The sequence below is a fragment of the Antechinus flavipes genome, chromosome 1 (genome assembly GCF_016432865.1).
Source record: "Antechinus flavipes isolate AdamAnt ecotype Samford, QLD, Australia chromosome 1, AdamAnt_v2, whole genome shotgun sequence".
Lineage (NCBI taxonomy): Eukaryota > Metazoa > Chordata > Mammalia > Dasyuromorphia > Dasyuridae > Antechinus > Antechinus flavipes.
The window spans coordinates 112,508,731-112,534,659 of NC_067398.1; the positions used below are offsets into that span (position 1 = coordinate 112,508,731).

General features: G+C 37.0%; 1 protein-coding gene across 2 annotated transcripts in view; it reads left to right on the forward strand.

Moving 5' to 3' along the window:
- LOC127555577 (histone-arginine methyltransferase CARM1-like) overlaps positions 1-19,403 on the forward strand; it is a 242,669-nt gene extending 223,266 nt beyond the window's left edge. The window contains exons 10-13 of one of the 2 annotated variants that reach the window (XM_051987980.1): positions 3,283-3,372; positions 5,935-6,072; positions 10,811-10,900; positions 18,652-19,403. In XM_051987980.1, the coding sequence (XP_051843940.1) occupies positions 3,283-3,372; positions 5,935-6,072; positions 10,811-10,900; positions 18,652-18,661 (328 nt within the window). In that variant the 3' untranslated portion in view covers positions 18,662-19,403. Of the gene's footprint in view, positions 1-3,282; positions 3,373-5,934; positions 6,073-10,810; positions 10,905-18,651 lie in introns of those variants that run through there. The other variant, XM_051987990.1, reaches the window with a different exon arrangement.
- Positions 19,404-25,929: the final 6,526 nt, after the last annotated feature.

Genomic DNA, 25,929 nt, shown 5'->3' on the forward strand with positions numbered 1-25,929 from the left:
TTATAATCCTACCCCAAACCCAGCATTCCCCACCAAAAAATAAATCTGAGCATTGAATGCTACCTCACAGTCCATGGAAAAATTAGGCTGAGGTCATATATGGGGTCTGATCATGTATATGTAAAGTTGGAGAAATTTTTAAAAGTTGAACTGGGCTTGGTTTTATTTTGCTGGAAGGTGATAAGTTTCCTATATGGTCACTCATAATTGTTTTACTTCTTTCTCCCAAGGCTAACCAATATTATTAAACATTTTTTTAGAGGGCTAGCTAACATACAGAAAGGTTGTGATCTTCCCAGAGTTACATAAGAAGTAAGAGATTGGAATTCCACAGTGTAGCAAGCTGAGATATGAAATCATAGACTGTAGAAATGGAAGATACCCTGGAGATCATCTCTTTTCTGTTTTGGGGGAGATAAGCCTAAAGTGGGAGAAGGTCCCAATGTATTTCATTTTGCTTTGGAAAACTATTGTTTCCCACAAAGCGCCTCATGAATACCAGGAAGTATCTCAAAAATGAGATAACTATGAAAGCTATTAATAAATTGTCAAGTACTATACAATTATTAGGTCTGGATTATTATATTAAATATAAAGAATTCACAAAGAATTATTTAAAGCTAAAGTTTTAACTTAAAAGTTGCCTTTATAACTTAAGATTCCATGAAGATGAAATTAACCCAATACATATTGATGCTTGGTAAAAGACAAATTTTCTCTGGGTAAAAAATAAAGCAGGCAGATAGTGTACAAACCTCTTGAATAAGTCTATATAGTACAAGGTTTCTTAACCAAGAACAGATTTCAAGGTCAATGAACTTGGATGCAAAAAAAAATCTTTATTTCAACATAATATTTCTGTTATGATCTTATGTATTTTATTTTATGCATTATTCCCAGAAAGGAAAAGCTTTACCAGGTAATGAACAGGATCCAGAACACAAAAAGGGTTCAGAATCTATGCTCTCTGAATTCTTAGGCCTCAGATCTATAGGCAGAACCAGACCTAGAACTTTTTACCACCAGAGTAAATCTTGACCATGAGTTGAACTTTTTACTTGATAAAATAATAATTAATACTGTATATTGTCATGGCACATGACAGCTTATTAATTGCTGTCATATACATCTTATTTTTGTATTCAATATAGTCTTCAGAAATAGTCAAGGTAAGCTGGACAAAATCCAGAGTGTTATATTCAGTTCTGAGCACCTCATTTTTGAATGCATATTGAACTGGAGTATGTCCAGCAGAGAATGAACATGACAGTGAGGGGACTAAATATTAGACAATATTGTTTAAAGAACTGAGACTATTTAACCTGGAAAAGAAGAAAAATACAGGGGAGACAGGTCAGTATCTTCAAGTACTTAAAGATGTCATGAAGGAGATAAATTAAAACCTATCTTCCCTGGCTTCAGATGGTAAAACCAGGAGTTGCAACCAGTGACAGTTGCAGAGAAGATGATTTGGGGCAGTTAGATTTTCAGCAGCTAGAACACAGGAATACCTAATTCTTAAATCCAGCCTCAGAACCTGGGCAAGTCACTTCCCCTCTGCTTCAGTTTCATTTTCTTGAAAATGGAAGTAATAATATCACCTAACTCCCACTGTTGTTCTAAAAATCAAATAATGTATTTGTAAAGTGCTTTGCAAACCTTAAAGCACTACATAAATGCAGTTGTTACTATTATTAATATTATTTGAGGAAAGACTTACTACCAATTCAAGATAATCAGAAAATAGAATTGGCTGCCTTTAGTCTTATTGACTTTCCCTTCACTAGAAGTCTTCAAGTGGAGGATGCATAAATTACTCTCAAAATGAAGAGATTCCTCTTGAGAACTGGACTGGACTAGATAAACATCATTAGTCTCATTTTACACATGGAGAAACTGAGCTCTGGGTAATTATGACATGCTCAAAACCATCTGAGTTTTAAATAGTGGAATCAGCATCAGAACCTCAAGTCTTCTGATCCCAAAACCTGTGTATTTTCCACTGTCCAACCCTGGTTCATAAATCAAGACCATTCCTGCAAAAGTCTTATGAAAAATTTCCTAGCAGTTAAATCACCTTCCTGAACAAGAGAAGATTAATGATGGCATTCTGATACTGATGTTCCTCCATGGCCTTGGTTAGAGAACGAGACACACTTCCCTCATCCATCTTGTTGCTTTGGGAATATACCGCTGTTCTTGTTTTGGCCCTCAAAGAAATGGCTATCATTCTTCTTGACCATAGTGAGGGTAGATTTTCTTGATAATGACTTTACTCTCTGTATTCTCTGACTTTAAAGATGAATGGGAAACTGGGTGGATTTCAGGGTTACTGTTTTGCATCAAAACAAAAGTAAGGATGAGCTGGTTTGAATTAAGCAGAGAAAGATCGAAATTGTTCCAATTCAGAGACACTACGTGTATTTGGATGAGCTGAATCATATGGACCACGTATGGATAAAGGCAAAAGAACCATAGTCCATCACTGAGTCGCCGTCTCCTTGAAAACCAAGCCATTCCTTCAGACTCCTGACATCACAGCCTCCAAGTTTTGTGGTCATTCTAATATAATCTTCAGTGTTCTACATGGCATAATTCTGTGGTCCTTGGGGTACTTTTAATGTAGAAATTAGTTCTTCCCCAACATCTGTCATTATAAGTCAGTTAATTAATCAAGGCATGCTGAGAGAGAAAGTACAAGGCTTATCACTATAGGAAAAGCAATCTAGGAATAAAAGTCAGTGGAATCTTAGCAAATTAGCGTTAACAAAATGAGAAGAGTATTGGATTGGGAATCAGAAAGCCTCGGTTCCAGTTCAGGCTCTGCCCATTATGTTACTTAGGACAAATAACTTACCCTCTCTAGGACTTCAAGATCTGAGACCAACCTCCTCACTTTCTACAGATGAAGAACCTTAGTCTTGAGCTTAGCTTGAAAATCCCTTTAAGGTGTAGTTGAAGACCTATCATGAAGGAGATAAATTAAATCTGTCCTCCCTGGCTGCAGATGGTAGAACCAGAAGTCATCAGTGACAGTTGCAGAGAGGAGGATTTGGGGCAGATAGGTTTCTCAGTGGTTAGAACACTGGATCTAATATCCAAGTTTAAATCCAAGTTGTTTCCCCTCTGTCTGACTCAGTTTCACCATCTTTAAAATGAGAATAATAATAGCACCTAACTCTTAGAGGTATCATAAGGCTCAGATAAACTATTTGTAAAGTGTTTTGTTCAAGTTTGTCTTATTTTGTGTCCTCAGAAGACTATCTTATTCTTTTCCTACAGAGTGGAAATTCCCTTCATGTTTCATATGATGCAATCTGGTCTCATCCATGGCCTGGCCTTTTGGTTTGATGTGGCATTTGTTGGATCACTGTATGTATAATAATAGTAATAATGATAATATGCATTTCTAAAACCTTTTAAGGTTCCAGTATGCTTTCCTCACCACACTAACCCATCAAGGTAGACAATACAAGTGTTATCTCCGTTTATAATTAAAGAAGCTTAGATTCTGAAAGTCCAGCAGTTTGCCTAAGGTCACAGAGCTAGTAAGTGGCAGAGCTCAGACTTCCACCCACTCAAACTCTCAGCTCCAAGACTAGAGCAGTTGCTCTTTCAGCTCTTTTTTTATAGAGCTGTCAGGATGCAAAGAGCATCTCATTTGATCCTGTCATTTCTAAGTTTAAAAATTTAAAGTTTTGAAAACAGTGACTTTATGATGGTTGTGATCTGGGAATATTTCCACATTCCTACTATGCTATAACCAATTCTTTTGCCTCTTTTTCTAATATGAGAGATAGGATGACATATATTGACCTTAAAGTCAAAAAGATCTCCATTCAAACTCTGACTCTGTCACATACTAGCTTTGTGATGCTGGACAGGTCACTTCTTAGTCATTCCAGACAACTCTAGAAAACTACAAGTTGTAGAAAAGTTAGTGATTGATGTCAGTGAATGATATTTCTACACCTGGAGTTCCTCATACCAATGAAATTGTAGATCTGAATTTTCTCTGCACTTTTCCCTCCCTGGTAAATACAACCTCAATAATCTGATTTTAATTCTAGCCAGCCTTAGTGCAGATTCACATGCTTGGAAATATATAAAGTTGTTCATTCTTTTCTCCACACTCTAATGCACAGATCCTAGTTTCCCAGACCAAAGTCTTTAATTGCAGATGAAATGTGTATATTTACCTTACAGGGAAGTTTTGAGGATCAGAAAAGCATTCCACACAGTGTCTGGCAAAGTAGGCACTTAATAAATATCCGCTCCTTTCCCCTAACTATTGCTTGTGGCAGGGTATGATACTCCTGCAGACTTCCTTTTTGGCTTGGATGTATGCTTACATCTACCTTGTTTAAGTAAGTAAGAAAGCTAGCCTCCTGGCTTGGATTGCCAGCTCTTCATTTATCCTTATATCTTCTGTAACCCCTCCCAGAAATTAACCCCCCTCCAGTTCCTCAGCCTAGGATGGAGATAACCCTGGATTCTCTACATCTCTGTAGTCAGTACAGGCACATGCAGTGTCATGAAAGCAAATAAAGAAGGTTTTTCACTCTTCTTCCCTCACTTTCTCCTACCCCCCTTCCCAAACTACACTTCTTCCTCTCATTGGAGCTTCCCGTTCTTCTTGAAGTATGATGATTCTGCCAGTCCAGAATACCTTTTCACACATATGTAAATATGCACACATCACAAGGACATCTGTTAAGTACACGTCTTAGCCCTAGACTCCTCCAGTTTTTAGCAGTTATAGAACAGAAATTTCAGAGCAGGAGAGAATTCAGAGAGATGTACCAGCACTGGAAAGTCCTTCCTGCCATCCCCAATAGTGGTTACCCACTCTCCAACTGAAGACCTCCAGGGACTGGGACTTTGATGCTTGCTGGAAGATTAAAGTTATTTTCCTGTAACTTTCTAGCCACAATGTTTCCCCCTATCTCACTCTAATGCACAGTTTTCATTTCCCTTGCAAGAACCCTTAATTGCTTATTAAATGTGTGCAGCTACTTATTCTAATAGGGTATAGCTTTCCAGTTTTGGACAGTTCTAATCATTCATCTGTTCGAAAACCTGGCCCTTTGTGTTGGATCTGTTCTACCATCTCTGGGTACTGGGGGGAATCTGGAAGATGATGCAGCATAGTGAAAAGAGCTGAATTAGGAGAAAGAAAATCTGGAGAATCATATCATTAGGGGCTTAAAAATAGCAATGGCACTGACCTCTTCTAGGTCCTGTCTACCTGTCTGAACAATGCTGTGGTGATCATTTTGCTCCTTGTATTATTCTAAAACTACAAGAGTTAAGGGAAGGATCATAGAATAATAAATCTAGAGTTAAAAGACCTTACAGGCCATCTAGTCTGACCCCCCACATCCCATTTTATGAAAGAGGAGACTAAGACCCCAAAAGGTTAAGTAACTTTCCTGGCTTTGCTTCTCACTACCTGACTTTTGGCAAGATGCTTCACCTTTCACTTAACCCTATGATCTTTCTTTTAAAGTATGGGGCTTGGGAAAGAGGCACATTTCAGCTTCAAATTTTAAAACATAAAATCCATTCATCCCCAACTGGTAAGCTGTACCAAAACAGACAAGTGGGCTGGATGTGGATCTCAGGCCAGTTGGTTGACCTCTTCTCTAAATCATAGAATCATAACTCCATATCTCAGAGAAATTATAGAAGCCATATGGAAGCTCTATATCCCCATTTTACAGATGAGGAAACTGAGACCCAGAGAAGAAAAATTACCCAGAGTCACACAGACAAGATTCTATGATTTAAGAATGTGAGGTCATCACTCCTACATAAAGGAAAGAGAAGTGACTCAAGAGTCCAAGCTAGAAGATTGTTGGCTTTTTCTGAGGAAATAAAGAGTTTTACCAGAAAACTAGAATTCCACTGACCCTTTCTCTTTTGGCTTGACAGGGTCACAGTCTGGCTGTCCACAGCCCCAACGGAGCCCCTGACTCACTGGTATCAGGTGCGCTGCCTCCTTCAGACGCCTCTTTTTGCCAAGGAAGGGGAAACTCTCTCAGGGAAAGTGCTCTTTGTAGCCAATAAGCGGTAAGTAGTAAGCTCCAATAGGCAGCAAATTTCTACTTTGTTAACTAGGCTGTTGAGTTGTGGGGGAGACACCAGAAGCCAGAGAGCCCCAGGATGACAGTCTTTGGAAAGGGGACAGCTTTGGGCAGGGGAAGCTGGTTTTCTATCTCCGCTATGTCTGCAGAGTAGAATTTCACTCTTGGCCTGAAGGACAGAAAAGAAGGATTTTAGACAGCTTCGAGGGCAGCTTTTCCCACTGCACTGAGGAGGAAGAAAGAAAGCTACCACTTCATCATTCTTCTGCCAAATGATTTAACAAGTCTAAAAAAAAAGAAAGACAAAGAACAGCGCAGCCAGATAACTGCACCTAGCCACACACCATCAAATTTAGTGTAACAAAATGGATTTTCATTGCAGGGAAAAGTCATTGCTGTGACAGCACATAATTTGTTTGGCTGCTTCATTATGCTAATAGATTTAATGAAGCTTCTGCATTAATTATCTTGATTTGTCCTTTAAAAAAATTTTTAGTAAACTTCTATATTTCCACTTTGCAGTCATAATCAGAGAATTTGATTTGATCTTCTCCCTAAAAGCATTTCTTAGGAAGGAGAGAGATTCAGCAAGGCTGGCTTTAGGTCTTTATTATTCTTCTGGGTAGGCATAAATGTGTAGAAAAAATTCCCTGCAGGATTTATAAATACAGACTACCTTAGTGATCAACTTGTCAAGTCCCCTCAATTGATACATGAGAAAAAGAAGGCCCAGAGCTGAGAAGTCCTTTGTCTGAAGTCACCCCAAATGACAACATAGTATTTTTACCTTTTGTTGTTATTTGCTTGCTTGTTTTTTTCTTTCTCATTTTTCCCTTTTGATCTTATTTTTCTTGTGCAGCATGATAAGTGTAGGAAAATGTTTATAAGAATTGCAAATGTTTAATCTGTACTGGATTACCTGCTCTCTAGAGCAAGGGGGAGAAGGGGAGGGAGGGAGAAAAATTTTAAACACAAGGTTCTGCAAGGATAAATGTGGAAAATTATCTGTGCATGTGTTTTGAAAAACAAAAAGCTAATATTAAAAAAAAAATCACCCCAGACCAGAATTTGAACCCAGAGTCTTTGACTCTTGAATCAGTATTTTTTCCACTATTCCATACTGCCTCTATAATAGTCTCAGTACTGTCACTTCTTATGGGTATGACTTATGAAAAATTGATTCGTTAAGCAGATAATTATTTTTCCTGTCCTCAATCTTTTGAGCCAATGGATAGAATCAGGGGTGTGTGAATAAATGTTTAACAACTGCTAGAGGGGTTATTTTGAAAAATAAAAAGCCATTTAAAAAAAAAGTCACCCCAAGACAGAATTTGACCCCAGCATCTTTGACTGAAGCCAGTATTTTTCCCACTATTCCACACTATAATAGCCTCAGTACTGTCACATCTTATGGGTATGACTTATGAAAAATTGATTCATTAAATAGATAATTTTTTCCTGTTCTCAATTTTATGAGCCAATGGATAGAATTAGGGGTGTGCTGGTAAATGTTTAATAACTGACTAGAGGAGTTTTTTGAAAAATAAAAAACCATTTTTAAAAAATCACCCTAAGCCAGAATTTGAACCCAGCCTCTTTGACTCCTGAGCCAGTACTTTTACTATTATTCCACACTGCCTCTATAATAATCTCAGTACTGTCATTCCTATGAGTATGACTTAGGAAAATTTGATTCATTAAGTAGATAATTATTTTTTCCGGTCCTCAGTCCTATGAGCTAATGGATTGAGTCAGAGGTGTGCTGGTAAATGTTTAACAACTGGCTAGAGGAGTGGGGAATGGGAAATATTCTTAGGACTCACTTTTAAGTTTGATCTATATTGTTAACACTTTCTTAAGTTCATACAGTCAACAAAGCACTAAAACAATTCCTGATTTATAAAATTTGACAATTTGAGGAATATAAATGCTTATAGTGAAAATTTAAGGATTAGTTCCTTAAGTGTAGGCTGGTTTGTTCCAAGATGCCTCTGGAGATCTGTAGCTTACCAAATAATTGGTTTGTTTTATTCTGAAGTCTTGGAAAGAATTTGGTACTACCTTTTAAGTAGATAGGTGATACAGTGGCTGCAGAAGTAAGAGAGAAGTCAGTAAATCTCGAGTTTAAAGAGTTTCAGATACTTACTAGTTATGTAACCCCAGGCAAGTCACTTTATCTCAATCTACTTCAATTTTCTCATCTATTAAACAGGAATGATAATAACAAAGAAATCTACTTCCCAGGCTTGAATTAGATAGTATTTGTAAAGCACTTAGCAACAGAGTAAGCATTTAATAAATGCTTGTTTTCTTCCCCCTTTTTAAAAGTTGCTCCTTTTTTGGGGGGGAGGGGGGAGTTGTTCTCGAATATTTTGTTTGTTTGTTTTTTAAACTGGTAATGTCACTAATCTAACAAGAAAACCAAATCATGATCTTGTAGTTGAGAGTGAAGCCTTCTTCTCTAGTTCTTTCCTCCAGCATGAAGGTATCCTTAGAGTCTTCCTTTTTGCCAGGTCACAAGTTTTTACCCAGTTAGAGAATCCTCCTGTATATCTGGTAACAGACTATATTATTGTCATCTAAGGTCCAGCCTAACTAATGAATTAGTTACTAAAAGACTCTTCCCTTCAATACTTTTCTCTTTTAATTACTAAAAGACTCTTCTCTTCAATACTTTTTTCTCTTCTAATTAGGAGAGAACTTAAACTGGGGAGTCTGTGCTCCATGAATAGATTTCAGGGGGAATTTGGATAGAGAAAAAAATTGCAACTTTTTATTTTTACTGGCTTCTAAATGAAATTTAGCATCTCTTTCAATTGTTTAAAAATATTATTCTGAGAAAAGAGTGATAGTTTTCATCCACTTGCACTATTATACAAATAATAATAATAATAATAATCCCTGCTCTAGAATTATCAACAAAAGTTGAAAGAAAATTCTGAAGCAAGTAGAGCTGTCCAAGATAGGAATAAGCTTCTTTGGAGCCAGTGGGCTCTCACTCACTGGATGTCTTGAAAAAGAGGCTAAATGATCACTTGTTGGGTATCCTCTAACAAGGATTCTTTCCCAAGTACAGTGTAGATTAGATGATCTTCCAACATGGAGATTCTATGACTTGGTAATGAGAAGCACAGTTCAAAATCTGGTTTTTTTCTTTGAGCCTTGTTTAAAGCCTTTTCTTACGTTTAGTGATTGATTTCTTAGAAAATTAATTTTTTTTCTGATCTGAGTCATGTTTCTAACTTGAGAAGATAAAACTAATTTTAAGCCTCTCATGGTTTCTACCTTTTTCATTGGACAAAAGAATTATCTGGAGTCTAAAGTATTTTCTAGAAAGGTTCTAAGAATAGTCTTAGTACCAATTACATTTCTGTGGTGCCTTATAGTTTACAAAATGCTTTATTCACAATAACTCTGTTAAATAGGTAATATAAGCACTACTATTGTCCTCATCATATAAAAGAGAAACCTGAGCCTGAGAGAAGTAAAATGATTTGTCCATAATTGGGTACCTAGCAAGTATTCCTTCTAACTCTTAATCCTATCATTCTAAATTGCAAAGATAGTTTTTTGATTAATAATTTTCTGTCCCAAAGTGGAATCACCTGTCTCAGAGAAAATCACTCCCTATCACTGAAGATTTTCAAACATAGCTTATCTGAATACTAGTTACTGGCAGTGTTGCTGAGGAGAGTCCTGTTCAAGCATCAGTTAATTGGATGGCACCTGGGGTCTCTTCCAAAATTGAGATTTTATGATTCTATAAATAAGACAGAGTGGTGTCATCACAAAGGGGTGAAGGTGATAGTAGACTTCAGTTCAAGTTCTGACTCTTCTGTCATTTGATTTGAAACAAATCATTTATCTTCCCTATATTTTTCTTACCTTTAAGATGATGAAGAGGGAGATTAACCCTTTGACTCAGTGATATCAGTATGAGACCTATGCCACAAAGAGAACAATGACAGAAAAAAGGATCTATATGCATAATATTACTTATAGAAACATTTTTTGTTTGTCAACAAACTAGAAACTAAGGAAGTATCAATCCATTAGGGAATGGATGAGAAATGATGGTCTATAATGATATATACTGTTGTGCTGTAAGAAGTGATAGAGAGAGCTTCAGAGAAACCTCAGAAGACTTGTATGAACCTATGCAGAGTGAAGTGAGTAGAACCAAGAGAAAAATAACAAAGACAAACTTTGAAAGAATTAATAATTCCAATCAACACAATAACTAATCATGATTCCAGAAGATCATTAATGAAACATGCTATCCAACTCAGGAAACAGAAATGATGGACTTAGGACAGAGATTGAGACATTTTTTGGAACTTTTTTCTTGATTATATGTATTTGTTATTAGGAGTTTTTTCCCTTTTTTTCCCAATAAAGGGGCAAGTGAATAAGAGAAAATAGGTATTTTTGTTAGTTGAAAAAGAATTTTTTAAAATGAAGGATATTGGTTTAGATTTCTAATATCTCTTTCAGCCCTGACATTCTGTGATTCTATGATTCATTTAGACAGGTCCTGACATAATATTCCTGGATTTTTCAGACAGTTACATGAAATAGTCACAGCACCCCCAATTAAGCAGGAAGGGGGCAGATAGAGATGTCAAATATTTTCATTTAGTACCTTGAAAATGCCACTCTCAGCAAAGGAACTATAAAGACTGGTTATAAGTTAATGTGTTTTTTTTTCTTTTTTCGTGTTACAGACAGAGTTATGACATTCAGATTGTGGCCATAGTGAACCAAACAGGCTTCAAGTCGGGTAATGTTCTTGACTTAAAGAACCCATTTTTTAGGTAAGAAATCCTCTTTGCTATGTCAAATGTAACTGAAATGTATAATCGTTTGATCAGCAGCACAGAAAACTCATACAACTCCATGCCACTAAAAGGAAGGGGAAAAATCTGTCACTAGTTGCAAATTTTTTTTAATGGATTCTATAGATAAAATACTGGATTTGGGGTGAGAGATCCTAGATTCTTACATAGGCTGTGCTATTTATTAATAATGTGACTCTGTCCAAGCTAATTCCTTTCTCTCAGCCTCAGTTTTCTCATTTGTAAAATGTAAAGAGGTTAAACTAGATGATTTCTAAGGTCCTTCCTTACTAATTCTAACAGAGAATGAATTTATATGATGAAATGGTAGATCAGAAAAGAGATAAATTAGAGTCAAAGCCTAGGTTCTGATCTTTAATTATTTTCATAAAGTTGACAGCTCACATGCCCTGTTTGGGTCTGTTTTCTAAAATGTAAAATAAGAAAATTGGACACTATTATCACTAAGTTCTCTTCCAGCCCTAACCTTCTGTGAGATGGAGACCTTCAGTGGAAAGAACACAGGTATTGAGCTTATAAAATCTATGTTTGAATCTCAGTTCTCCAACTTATTATAATCAAGTAAAGCCAAAAAGGGCATCCAATCTGACCAATTCATTTTAGAGATAAGAAACTAATAGGTGAATTAACTTTGCCCAAGTCACGTATATGGTCAGTGGCCAAGATGAGATTCAAAATCATTGTTCTCCAACCAGTACTATTTCCACAATATCCCACTACCTCTCCCAACTCTGTGATTGGGAACAAGTCATTTAATCTCTCAGCCTCAGTTTTCTCATTTGCAAAATGAGAATAAAAATAGTTGCTCTTTTTCCCTGAGTAGCTTGTTATGATTCTCAAATGAGAAATTGTATATAAAACATGATAAATCTTCTTAATATAAACTAGTGTTAATATTTCTTACCTTATGATTTCTTTAAATTGCATGTTCTAATGCATTTAAAATTTGAATCCATTTCAATGCAAGTTGTCAGAAACATGTTTTGTACAGTGAGTTATACCAATTTATTTCAGGGACATGAATATAACATTAATTTCTTCAAAATTTCCAGTAGCTTCTATACTTTCTACAATTCTTCAAAACAAGCTAATTTAAAAACCAAGAGTGAAAATGTGCTACTAATTAAATGAATGATTACCATCAATTTGGGCTTCTTTATTAAAAATTTTAGTTTTTACTTGTTTATAATTTATCTGGAAGGCTTATATTCCAACTGTCTTAGGCATTTGTGATATTAAAAAATATAAAGAGGGGAAGAATTCAAGAAATTAAACTTTAAAATCCATTTTCAGAAATGACAAAATGAAAATACATTTTTTCCATAGAACTGAAACTTTTTAAAAGTACTTCCCCCTTAGCAATCCTGTGAGGTAGGTGATATATGTTTTAGGCTCCATCTTTTAGATAAAGTAAGGTTCAGAGGTATACAAGAGTCATACAACTTATAAGTGTCAGAACTAGGATTTGAATCCAAGTCTCTCCTTATTTGAATTGTGGGCTCATTTCATCTCATTTCATCAACTCAGGGAAATAGAACAACTACTTTTATTCTCATTTTGCAAATGAGAAAACTGAGGTTGAGAGATTAAATGACTTGTTCCCAATCACAGAGTTGGGAGAGGCAGTGGGATATTGTGGGAATAGTATTGGTTGGGGACCAATGATTTTGAATCTCATCTTGGCCATTGACCATATATGTGACTTGGGGAAAGTTAATTCACTTATTAGTTTCTTATCTCTAAATTAGATAAGTACTATCCAGTGCCCACAAACCCAAGAGCAAGCTGTTTGAGCAAATAATTTCATAGAAAAAATATGTAAGTTCTTATAATGTATTGATAGCCTTGAGTTTAAATTTAGTCTTTCATTTTTCTTTTAATCTGTTTCATGGGGCTACCAATGCCCAGTGGCCAGCTTTCAGATGACATCCCCTCTCCATGCTTAGTTGGTCTGGATAATAAATACACACAATCTGACAGGCATCCTTTGAAGCACTTCTAGCTTAATAGGATCAACTGGAGGTTTTGTATCACTAGCATAGCTTTCAAAAACTCAGGGACTCTCCATACCACCCAAGGCAGTAGAGGACTAGAAGGTCTTATGTCTTTCATGCTCAGAGAAAAGAATAATGATGGATGCAAGAGGGAAGGAACAATGAGAGGATGTGTGTGTACACATATGAGTGTATGCTGGCACAGGTGCCTGTAGGCATTCAGCCATGGGGACATTATAATCTGACCTAGACCATGTTTTACAGCCTATCTAACATTACAAGAGAATCAACCCACTGTGAACATCTTGCATTTCTTTTTTCACAACATATATTCCCCCTTCCCACCTTTCCACTCCTTGACATTGCTCTGAGAATAATAACCAAATCAGTCCTACCCTTGCTACTGGAAAAGCATGATATCTACTGCCCTGTGGCTCCACGCAAAATACCTATGACTTCTTAGGTTCCGAGTTCTTAATCTGGGGTCTCTGAACTTGTCCTTTTAAGGCTTTGACAACTACATTGACAAATACATTTGACAACTGTAAAGTATGTAGGATTACAAAAGAAATAAATTTATTATTAATTAATTATTTCTTTTGTAATCCTACATACTTTACATATTTTAAAATTATTCAGAGACAATATCCGTAGGTTTCACCAGACTTCTAGAAGGAGCCATGATACACAAAAAATTAAGTATCTTTGACCTTTTGACCAAAAACTCCCTTCTCTAGCTATTCTTATATATATATATATATATATGTTACATTTCTCTAATTAAAATGTAAGCTCCTTGGAGGCAGAGACTGTGTCATTTTTAAAAATTGTATCTCCAATGCCAGCCACCCTACACATAGCAAGTGTTTAATAAATTATTATTATTCATGGGCTAGCCAGCAAAATGTCAACCATCAGAAAACTGTTCTGAGGATATTGTGAAAAGGAGTTTAGCCATTATAGCAGAATTAACTTCATCATGGATCAAGTCACAGCTAAGTGTCATTGTCCAAATTAACAGGATTTTGAGGCAGCAATAAAATAGAGGTCTTATTCTGTTGTTCCCTTTACACCTTGATACTCAGCGGTAGCAGGTCTGCTTGCAGACAAACTATGATACATGCTGAGCTTTCAATTTCCAGTAATTAACAGTAAACTGATGGGGATGCTTAGCTATCAGCTTGATTCAATTCAGATCAAGTCAGCAAGCACTTATTAAGTGCCTAATATGTGCCAGACATTGTGCTAACTTCTGGGAATTAAAAGAAAGGCAAAATATATATATATATATCCTTCCAAGGAGGTCACAATTTAATGATGGAGACAATATGCAAACAACTATTTATGAACAAGATATATACAGTATATATTGGAGGTAATATTGGAAGGAAACACTGGCATAAAGACGTGGAAAGGCTTCTTGCAGAAAGTGGAATTTTAGCTTTGACTTGAAGGAAACCAGAATATGGGTTTGAAGAGAAAAAACATCCCAGGCATGGAAGCCAGTGAAAGTCAGAATCAGAATATGTAATGTCTTACACAAGGAACAACTAAGAGAATGAACACAAAGTATATGGAGGGGAGTAAGGTATAAGAAGTCAGGAAAGATAGGAAGGGGCCTGATTATAAAGGGTTTTAAAAGCCAAAACAAACAGAGGGTGGGAAATTTGATCCTAGAGGTAACAGGGGGTCATTAAAGTTATTGAATGGGAAGTAGGGATTGACATGGAAAGACCTGTTACTTTAGGAAGATCATTTTGGCTAAATGGAGGAGAGACGAATAAGGAAGGAAGCCGCCCAACAGAAGGCTTTTATAATAGTCCATGTGTGAGGTGATGAGGGCCAGGACCAAGACAGTCACAGTGACTGAGGAGAGAAGGGGATTATATACTTGATGTCGTGAAGGGGAAATCAATTGGATTTACAAATGAGATGTAGTCACTGAAAAAGTAAGGAGTTGACTGTGTCTGTGAAGTTGCAAGCCTGGGTGATTTTGGAAAATGGTGGTACTCTTGACAGTAACAGGGACATTAGAAAAAGGGAAGGATTTAGAGTAAAGGACAATGAATTCAATTTTGGATATATTAAAAATTGAAGATGTCTTTAAGATCATCACTTCAGAAAATCCAGTAGGTAGTTGGAAATGGGAGATTGAAGAGCAGAGAAAGATTATTGTTGCCGAGTAGCGTCTGTCGTTTCATGACCTCATTTTCAGCATTTTCTTGGTAAAGATACTAAAGTGGTTTTCTCATTTTATAGATGAGGAAATGGAGGCAAACATAGGTTAAGTGACTTGCCCAGGGTCACAAGCTGCTCAGTGTCTGAGGCTGGATTTGAACTCAGGAAGATGTTGATTCCAAGGCCAGTGCTCTATCCACCCACTGTTCCACCTAGCAGTAGAAGAGAGATTGAGGCTGGATAAGGAGGTCTCAGAGTGAGCATTATAAAAATGTTCACTGAATTCATGAGCAGCGATGAGATTGTACAGAAGGCTCTGACAGAGTCCTGGCCGACACTCATCATTAGTAGGGACAAGTGGAATAAAGATCCATTGTAGTCAGAGAGAAGAAACAGAGAGAAGAGACAAAGAAAGACAGAAACAGAGAAGCACACAGAGAGTAAAATTCCTATCTTGGAATTATAGACATTTTAGCTATCCCTATGTCCTTACCTACCATGGCAAGAGAGCAGAATATAGTAGTAGATTAGCTTGATAGTCAAAGGGAAAAGGATCAATTTCCAGATTTCCTTATTTACTAATTGTGTGACTTTAGGCAAGTCGCCTGACTGCTGGGGAAGTCAGTTTCTTAATCTGTAAAATGGGATGGAGGGGGAAAGGGAAGGCTGTAGACTAGATGATCTTTAATTTTAGAGATATAGGTTAGATGTCCCTTCTAACTTTAAGCCCAGACTATCACTCAACTGTTATTTTACCACTGCTGCAGATTCCTTGAAAGTTCTTGCCCCAAGAACATACACACAGATTAAATCAAAGCAATCAGCATTTATTAAGCACTTAGTGAGTACCTTATACCTTACCCAGTGCTAAATGGGGAGAATACAAATCAAGGCAAAAAGACAGTTCCTGCCCTCAAGGAATTTACATTCTAAGGAGGGAAGATTACATTTCAGCTGGAGGAGTGAGGAGAGATTGCTGCCTACGGTTGTCTGCTCCCACCCAGTACAAGAGGAAGTCTGCAAAGTTGGGAGCAGAAGGCAGAGAAGAATTATGAAATGATGCATTATTTTGCTTAAGAGACCCCAGAGATCCTGAAATTCAACAATTACTAAAGACTCAGCCTCTTAAAAAAAAATCTTCCCTTTATTTAGGCATCCTCAGATGCCCTCCAGGCACCAGAAATTGTCAATTCATATTAACTTCCTCCTTTGGAAGACTAGATGGTGGTAGGCAGGTAGGCCCTTTGTTAGACACACCTGGGCACAAAAACCTTACCAGATTTCTCAAATAAAGTTCCAATTCTATAAACTCAAGTCATGTTAAATATGTTGTAAAAAGAAAAAATCTTAATTCTATGGGAAAATAAATCTGTATTTCAAAATTCAACTTTTACATCATTTACAAGCAGCTAAATATTGTAATGCTAGCTTGAAGTCAGGAAGATCTGAATTCAAATCCAGCCTCAGTCACCTATTAGCAAATCATTTAACCCCTGCCTGCTTCAGTTTACCTCACAGGCAGCTAGGTAGCAAATACCTAGATAGAATACTGGGCCTGGAGTCAGGAAGACAATCTGAACTCGGACGCTTTGCTAGTTATGTGACCCTGAGTGAATCCCTTAGCCCTTTTTGCCTCAGTCTCCTCATCTGTAAAATGAGCTGGAGAAGGAAATAGCAAACTGCTTCAGTATCTTTGCCAAGAAGACCCCAAGTGAAGTTACAAATAGTTGGACATGACTGAAAAGACTGAACAATACAACAACACAAGGTTGCTGTGAAATCAAATGGGATAACACATGTAAAAGTGCCATATGAAATGTGATTCACTATCTAAATGCTCACTATCATCATCATCATCATTATTTTAAAATTAAAGAAGTAAGAAACATCTATGGGAGTACTGCCTATTGAAATAAATTAATAATGAGCTTCTAATTTGAAAACCTTTAAAGACAGTTGGCTTGAAGCTCAGTCCATGGGAGGCTTTGACTGGATTCTAGCAGCTTCATTGTGATTCCTATCTGTGAAAATCAGAGCTTTTTCTAGGATTTTTGAAAATGGTTTTCCTCTTTACACCGGGTTACCAGCAGGGATTAGGTTGTACAATCTTTTGTGATATTAACAATAACTTACATTTCTGTACCATTTTAAAACTAACAAAGTGCTTCTCCCTGCAGATCCCTGTGAGGTTATGGAGTATAAGTAATAGTATTTCCATTTGGTGAGTGAGGAAACTGAAACTTAAGTGATTTTATCGAGATCATGGGGCTAATAAATGAAAGAGCTAGAACTTTAATGTAGATTTCCCACTTCTTACGTCCAATTTTCATTACATTGCACTGCCTTCTTACAGTCAATCAGCCAACACATATTTATTAAGTACTTTCCCCAAATGCCAGGCAGTATGCTAAACACTTAGGATACAGTGAAAGGCAAAAGCAGCTGCTGCCTTCAAGAGCTTGTATTTTAATGAAGGAAACATTATGCAAATAACTATATACAAACAAGATATGTACAGTGAAAATAAAAGTGACCTCAGAGAGAAAGCACTGGCAGTGAGGAAAAGCAGGGGGGGGGAAAGGAAAACCTGTGGGTGAGGTGAGATATGTCTGAGTTTTGAAGGAAGCGAGGAGGGAGGACTGGAGAGGGAAAACATTCCAGACCTGGAGCCAAAAGATGAAGCATCAGGGATAAGGAACATTATAGCCATGTAGCCATACGCTCTATGAATGGGAGTAAAGTAAAAAGACTGGAAGGATAAGAAAGGGCCAAATGGAAAAGCATGTTCCAAGCCAGAGGACTTTATGTTTGACCTTGGAATTGCTGGAATTATAGAGTAGCTAAGTAGATAGAGCATCAGGCCTAGAATCAGGAAGACCTGAATTCAAATGTGGACTCAGACAGTTGTGTGACTGTAGGCAAGTGAGTTAACCCTGCTTGCCTTGGCTTCCTCCTCTGTAAGATGAGCTGGAAAAGGAAATGGCAAACCACTGCAGGAAACCCAAGAAAACCCCAAAAGGGGTTACAAAGAGTCAGACAGAACAGAAATGACTGAACGGCAATATTAGAATTTAGAGATAGATAGTGACACCGTCCAACCTGCGCTTTAGTAAAATCACTTAGGTATCTGAATGGAGGAAGAATGGGGAGATCCACCAGAAGGTTAGGGCAGTAGTCCAGGTAGGAGGTGATAATACCTTATGCACCAGGAGGGCAGCTATGAGACTATAGAGAAGAGGTATCAATAACTGATTGGATTTAGGATAGGATTACAGAGATCTGAAAAGGAAAACGGACTTGCCCAAGATCATATAGAGATCACAATGATTTAAACCCAGGATTTCAATTCAATGCTATTTCAGCAACAGCAGGGTACAACCTCCCCTCTTTATTATAATGACATGGAACAGGCTCTTTAAGTGGTAACACCTTATTAACCATGATTTGGGGCTTCTACATTCATTTCCAGGCAGACTTTTAATTTCTGATAAAATTATTCTACATTGGGCAAACCCTGTTCTCCACTTTCCATTTTAGGTATGCGTAGAAAACAGCATAAAATGAGCCAAAAGGCAGAACTGAGACTTCTTGGAGTCGAGCTGGCTGGGAGACTGACATTCCTTCCTCCGTGGACTCCTGTGACATCACTTCACGTTGCTGTGTTAACTGTATACGCTCCAACCCTGGATTTTATGTCAGTTACATAATGAAGAAATATCCTTGGTTTTAGGTCCATTTTCTAAGCTCTCAGACTCAGGTCTGAAGGTTTCTTTGGGCCCACACCTAATACAATGCACTTTGAGGGATGGCTCTTGAGAGCTTTATTGAAATGGTTCTAAACTCACACTTCTATCCTTTCTCCTTATTTTTCTTTTTTTGGTAAAACTGACAGTTATTTCTATACTTTTTGGAAGTATAGTCTTCTCTTAAAATAAAAATAATAAAACAAAACAAAAGCCCTACCTCATGTTTTTACATATATACACATGCACACACACATGAAATAGCAAAAAATTTAAGAAGCGACATATAAGTTACTTATTTAAAACCATGCACTGCATCCTTTTTCCTTCCTATTTTCAATATGTTAGGAGCTAGTCCTATTGCTTAACAATGTGTTAAAAATGTGTTAGAATATTTTTGCCAGATTCATTTAATTGAATACCCTGATGTCAAAAAATATTCCTCATCATTTGCCAATCTGCTGACTATGTGGTTAAGAAAATAAATATATAACCTTTGTAAGCCCTCTTAAGTTTACAATAAAAATTTACAACATATGCTCCTAATGAGGCCTTTCTATTTATTTTAAGACACTTGTTGTATGTCGGATGTCAAGCTATGATGAAGGATATGGTTTCTTGAGAGCAGAATTCTCCCTTGAGCCAAACAATCATTATAAAAATGGATGCCATGTCAAGTGTAATACCTTCTAATGAAGCCCAGATTGCAATCTTCTCCCGCTGAGTCCCAAATGGGAGCAAGCACTAAGTTAGGCAATACAGTGGAGGGGAAAGAACATTGGACCAGAAGCCAGAAAACTGAGTCCTGGTTCTGCCAGTAACTAGCTTTGTGACCTGGAACAAGGCATTTCCCTTCTGTTCACATTTTGGTTGTTATCTATAAAATTAGAGAATTGAATTAATGTTCTCTGAGATCCTTCAGGCTCTGATAATCTAGGAATCTGCCATTGTTCTCATCCTCAATCTCTTAATCAGTAAGGATTTAGTAAACTCTCTGGGTATAAATGCAAACACCCTAGCAAAGTTCTGATTACTTCACCTGCCTGGAAATGTAGAGCATGTGTCCTAGATTCAAGAGAGTCTTAAAATGCAAGTTTTCTATCAGTCAGTATTTATTAAGGTTCTATTATATGTCGAGCACTAAGAATAAAAAAACAAAGAAGAAACAAAGATAGAAGACACACAAAAAAAATTGCCCTGTTCTCAAGGAATTAGATTCTGCTGAGAGAAACAATATCTACACATAGAAGCATATACAAAATTATGGCATGTAATGATCATTGCTAAGTCACCAAGCATCGCAGGCAACGTATAAGAAGATTGCATGAGACAACCCAGGTGTGTCCCCACAAGCTTTGTGGAATGGTGTGAGATGAGTAGAACCTGGAAAGCTGTCTCTCATGGGAATTATCTATCCATCTCCAATTTAAAAATCAGATCCTAAGTGTCTGAATGTCCCCCATCTCTGGCTAAGCTTCTAATGACCGCCCCCTCCAGAGAGCAGGTGATAACCTTATCTGAACATTACGAGTGATCTAGATTCATCCTTTTACTCCTCTCCTCTCCTGGAGCCCCATGGGTGTCTCAAATGTCTTCCCTTGTGTAGGTCAAAATGCGCCAGACAACTCTTGCTTTTAGCATAGTGTTTTACTTCCTTCTCTTGTGGAAATCTCTTCACTTCAAATAAAAGGCTCTAGTAGTTAGGCACAAATTCACAATTGTGGGTTCACAAAGGCCTTTCCTCACCAGAACCCCTGTGCAGAAGATAAAGTAAGAATTATCCCCATTGTCAGTGTTTGAAATCTGAGACAAAAACAGATTGTGACTTGCCTGGAGACACATAACTAGTACATTGCAGGGAGGGGGTTTGAACCCACTTATCCTGACTCTTCCAAGTCTAACACATTTCTCACTATACCATTCCGCCTCTAGCTAGGATTGAAAAATGCAGAGACTGATGAGGCCCCAAAAGACCAACTGAGAAGTCACTTGCAAATGTTATTTATAATTCAAGTTTCTCATTTAATGAAGCCTATTAGAGTACTACCAGAACTCTCTAAGATCCTTATAGATTTATATAATACTTGATTCAACCAAATCTTTTAAATTTTCAAGTAGATTAATATCTCAATTTATTGAGGTTTCATTACAATTCTTTTATTCTTTGGGGAATATGTTTTGAAAATTTTCTTCTCTTCTTCCCCCACTCTCAGAAGCTAATAACCTTCATATGGCAAAATTAAGGAAAACAGAATCTCCTTGACGATAGTCAGTTAATTCCATTTTAAAAGTTTGTGCTAAATACCTTCTTGTAGGAAAATAAATTGAGAAGATAGATTTGGAGGTTTGGAACTTGTAGTGGAGGCCAGAGACTGAAATTTGGGAGGAGGAACTCAAGAAAAAGAAACAGAAAAGAAAGAGAAAGCCTTAAAGCTATCAGTCAATCAGGGGGATGTCTACCCCAAGCATGTGAAGACTTTTCCAGACTTTCACTTAAGTCAAATTCATGCACAAATCTATACTTCACCTTGTGATGTCATTGGTCCTTTTCAAAAACCAAAGGCAAACAATAAGGGAGACTGAAGAAAGTGACACAAAGAAAGGGAATAAGGACCAGCTGAATAATTGGAGCCAAGCAAGAAAGAGGGACTCCCTGAATAAAATAGAGCTTGACCTTCTGGGGAAGGAACTGCTACTTATCTATCTTTCAAGAAATGAGGATAGAAAATCAATAGATGCTGTCAGGTTATAGGTCATGGAAGAAGGACAGTAGTAGTGATGGAGGAACCCCTGTGGAGAAGTGGGATTTTAAAATTTAAAAGGATCTTCAAGGTCATCTTCTTCATTGTGCAGATGAAAAAAGTACCACTTAATATTCCCAGGTCTTTAGGTTGAAAAATTATTAGTTTAAATGTTCTAATGGCCTCTAAAGGTTATTTGAGCTCTAGATCTATGATCCTATAAGTCTGGCAAAGAAAGCAAAGGATAAAGAAAAATTATTTGGGAAAAGAAGAGGGATCAAAGAAGGGATGGGATCATTTTTTGGGTGGATTGGACCATGATAATAAATAGGGAAAAGGCAAACCTGCCCAACTCTTGTGTTTTTATCATCTCTGCCAAGAAAAATTACCTTTGAATAAAAAAGAAGAGCCTAGAAATGGAAATTAGAGAGTTAAAAGCTGAGATGGGGAGAATGATGAGGGCATCTATTGTTGCTGTTATTTAGTTGTTTTTGGTTGTATCTGACTGTAACCCTCTTTAGGATTTTCTTGGCAACACTGGAGTGGTTTGCCATTTCCTTGTCTTTTACAGATGAGGAAACTGAGGCAAACAGAGGTAAATGACTTGTCAAGGGTATCTGAGTCCAGATTTCAACTCAGGCCTTCCTGACTTCAGGCTCAATAGTCTATCCATTGCACCACCTAGACAAACTACATCCCAGAATCCTAAAACAACTGGCAGGTGTGATTGCTGAGTCTCTGCTTTAAAAGAATGTGGAGAAAAGAAGAGATGCTGTAGAATACTTTCAACAGTCTTTAATATTCTGGTCCTCTTCATTTCCCACCAGATTACACTCCTCTGGATCTCTCCATCCTGCTCCCAAGCCACCTTGATTGCTATGGATACCTTCTCTTCCTCCCTCTTTCCTCCCCACCTCTTCCTTTGTTTAAATCTCTTTTATATGTTATCTTCCCCATTAGAAAGTAAGCTCTTTGAGTACAGGAGCTGTCTTTTTCTTGTATTTCTCCCTCACAATGCTTGACACACAGTAAGTTGACTGATTGACTAATATTATTCTAATGGAAAAGATGGAAAAATGTTACCTGAATTATTCTGAATGGACAGAACCAAAGGGTGGTTATCCACAGCCCAGTTTGGAAAGAAGGCCCACTAATAGATCTCAAAGTGGAATGTTCTACCTTGAGAGATGGTGGGTTTCTTTCCAGGGGAATTAATTAAGCAAACATTAGATGAACATTTACGGTTATCAAGTATGGTCTTTGAGGTCTCTTCCCACTCAAAGTCTCTCTGTGTGTTTATGTTTATTTAAGTGCCAACCTAAGAACAAAACCTGATTCCTTTGTGGCAACAAGATTACAAAGACTGGTTTTAAAATGACCATTTATATCTGGGGGAGAGGGAAAGGGAAGAGAAAAGACAAAACATAATTACTCATGTGAGGTTTTGCAATGAGGAAGACAAGGTAAACTAGTTAAATAGTTCTTTTGCTCCCGTAAGACATCTTCCCTAATTCTTATACTTCTTCCAAGCTAGTAATGACTGATAGAGCCCTTTGGTTTGCTCTTCTCTAATGCACCTATTATGCATCATCTTTATCCTAGTAAGCTTCATTAATGTTTGATTTCCCAGACTCAATTGTAAATTTTAAGAGGATAGAGATCCTTCTTATCAAATCTCTGTGTCTCACCAAGACCAAGCACAGTTCTCAGTACATGACTGGTACTTACTATTGGTTTGTTGTTATGGTGAAGGTTGTTTTTCATCGTGGAGATGATGTGAGAGCACTAGAATTTGCAGATGTTTGATTCAAGGATAACATCCTGAGGGTTTGATTGTTTTTATTCCTCATCTACTTGATTTTAAGGGTCAGCAGATGGCTGTGCTCAGACTAGTCAGATAATTCGTTTTTACATTGATTTAAGAATCTAAATTAATTGAGAGAAACTTGCCTTGCCATGCAAAGTAGCATGAAATCATGCATTAACATATTCAATAAAAAGGACAAAATTTATTAAATGGTTATTGTACTGCTCTCTGGATCCTTTATTAGCAAAATTAATGTCATATTTTGATTACTATTTGACATTAACAATTAGGGCTGTCCAAAGTGGATTAGGCTGTAGGGAAAGGGAGGGAGGGCAGTACTTATAACTGAATTCTGCATCAGTGGGAATCTTCAAGAAGAGACTGGATGGTCATTTGGCATTGTGATAGCAAAAGGAGATACCTGCTTAAATAGAGATTAAACTAGATGAGACAGACTTATAAAGTGGAAAGTGCATGGGATTTGGCATCAGAGGGCCAGGGTTCCAGTCTCAAGTCTGTTACATATTACCTATGTAGTTCTTAGATAATCTCTCTAAGCCTTAGTCCTCTCAGGCAATTTGAGAGAGCTGCCCTTGGTTAATCTGCAATCATTTGTTAATTTTATTAACTATTTATTAACATTTACAATGTGCCGGGCACTGGACTAAGTATGAGAATTACAAAGAAAAGAAAAAGAGCCTGCCTTCAAAGAACCCACATTCTAATGGGGAGAAAACATGAAGATAGATAGATAGATAGATAGATAGATAGAGAGATAGATAGATAGATAGAAGGTTACATACAAGGACTGGCAAAGATTTTTTGCAGAAAGTGGCATGTAAGCTAAGATTTGAAGGAAGTCAGAGAATCTATGAGGGCATTTCCACTTCTAAATCCTATGATTCAGTGATCTCTATAATTCCTTTCTGAAATTTAATGATGCTATTATTTCAGTCAATATTTAAAGAAATGCTCTAGACTATAAGTATAGCATATCCCTCTTCTCCCTTTTATATTAAACTGAATGGTTAATGGTATAGATGGGTCTCACTTTAAGCAAATCACTGATATTGATTGCTCTCACTTTACAAAATGATTCTTTGAATCATAAGAGGATATATACTATAGGATTCCTTTAAATAGCTCCAGCAGGCACTTAAGGAGCCGTTTATAGATGATGAGTCCCTGTCAAATCCCAAGTTACCTGCTGGATGTCTTCCAGAAAAGTACCATATTACTTGAAATAATAAAACTGAAAAGATGGAGACTACTTAAAATTAGGGAATAGGAAACCATGATGAAGATTCTATTATCTTGCTGTATGAAAATGTCATTAATAGCCATATTAAAACCTATACCCATACATTTTAAAAGTCCCAGGGTGGTAAAGGATAGGGTCATTTGAGGGAGACGAAAAGTATGGAAAAGACAATGGAGTGGTAAGAAAGACAAATTCAATTGTCAATTTGGCCTGTGGCTGACCTTGCCAAAAAAAGACCAAGTATGAAATAGATTCTGCTTTGGGAAAATAACTTCATTTAGGTCAGAGAGACCATCCCTGGTTCACTTGTCCTGCCCTGGAGGGTCTGAACTGGTCAGACAAGGTTGGGAGCAGGCAGATACACATCCTGCACCAGATAGCATTTCATTGAAATTACTCATAGGAGGATTCAAACACTCTTATCTAGTATCCAGGGGCCTCTATAATCTGTCACCACCCTACCTTTGCAGGCTTATCTTGTACAATGTTATTTATTGTACTTTTTTTACCTCCAGAAAATTGTAGTGTACCCTGTACCTTGTAACCCTCATATGTACCCTGCATTTTCCCATCACTGTTCTTCAGTTCATGCTATTTCCTGTGCTTGTAATGCAATCCCTCTCTCCCTGACCATCTTCCACTCACTGAATTCCTACCCATTCTTTTTTTTTATTGTAACTTTTTATTGACAAAACATATGCATGGGTAATTTTTCAACATTGACTCTTCTGTTCCAACTTGTCCCCTCCTTCCCTTGTCCTCCTCCCCTAAATGGCAGGCAGTTCCATACATGTTAAATATGTTAAAGTATGTTAAATATAATATATGTATACATATTTATACCATTATCTTGTTGCACAAGAAAGATTGGATTTAGAAAGAAGGTAAAAATAACCTGGGAAGAAAAACAAAAATGCAAGCAAACAGTAACAGAGAGTGTAAATGCTATGTCGTGGTCCACACTCATTTCCCAGTGTTCTTTCGCTACTACCCATTCTTTAAAGCTCATATCAAATGTTACCTCTTCCAGATAGTCTTTCGTAATCCATCCTATCCTCAGAGAAAAGACCTGATTTTATATATCATGTTGCTTCCTCTTTTCTAATGTATTTGAGCTTCTAAGTATATCTAATGTATTTTATAATATATATATTTATAATGTATTTTATATGTATATATATATATAATGTCTTTTATGCAATAGATATTTGTACATGATAAGATAGGGATCAACAGTGTTTGGCCAAGAACTAAGCAATTCAA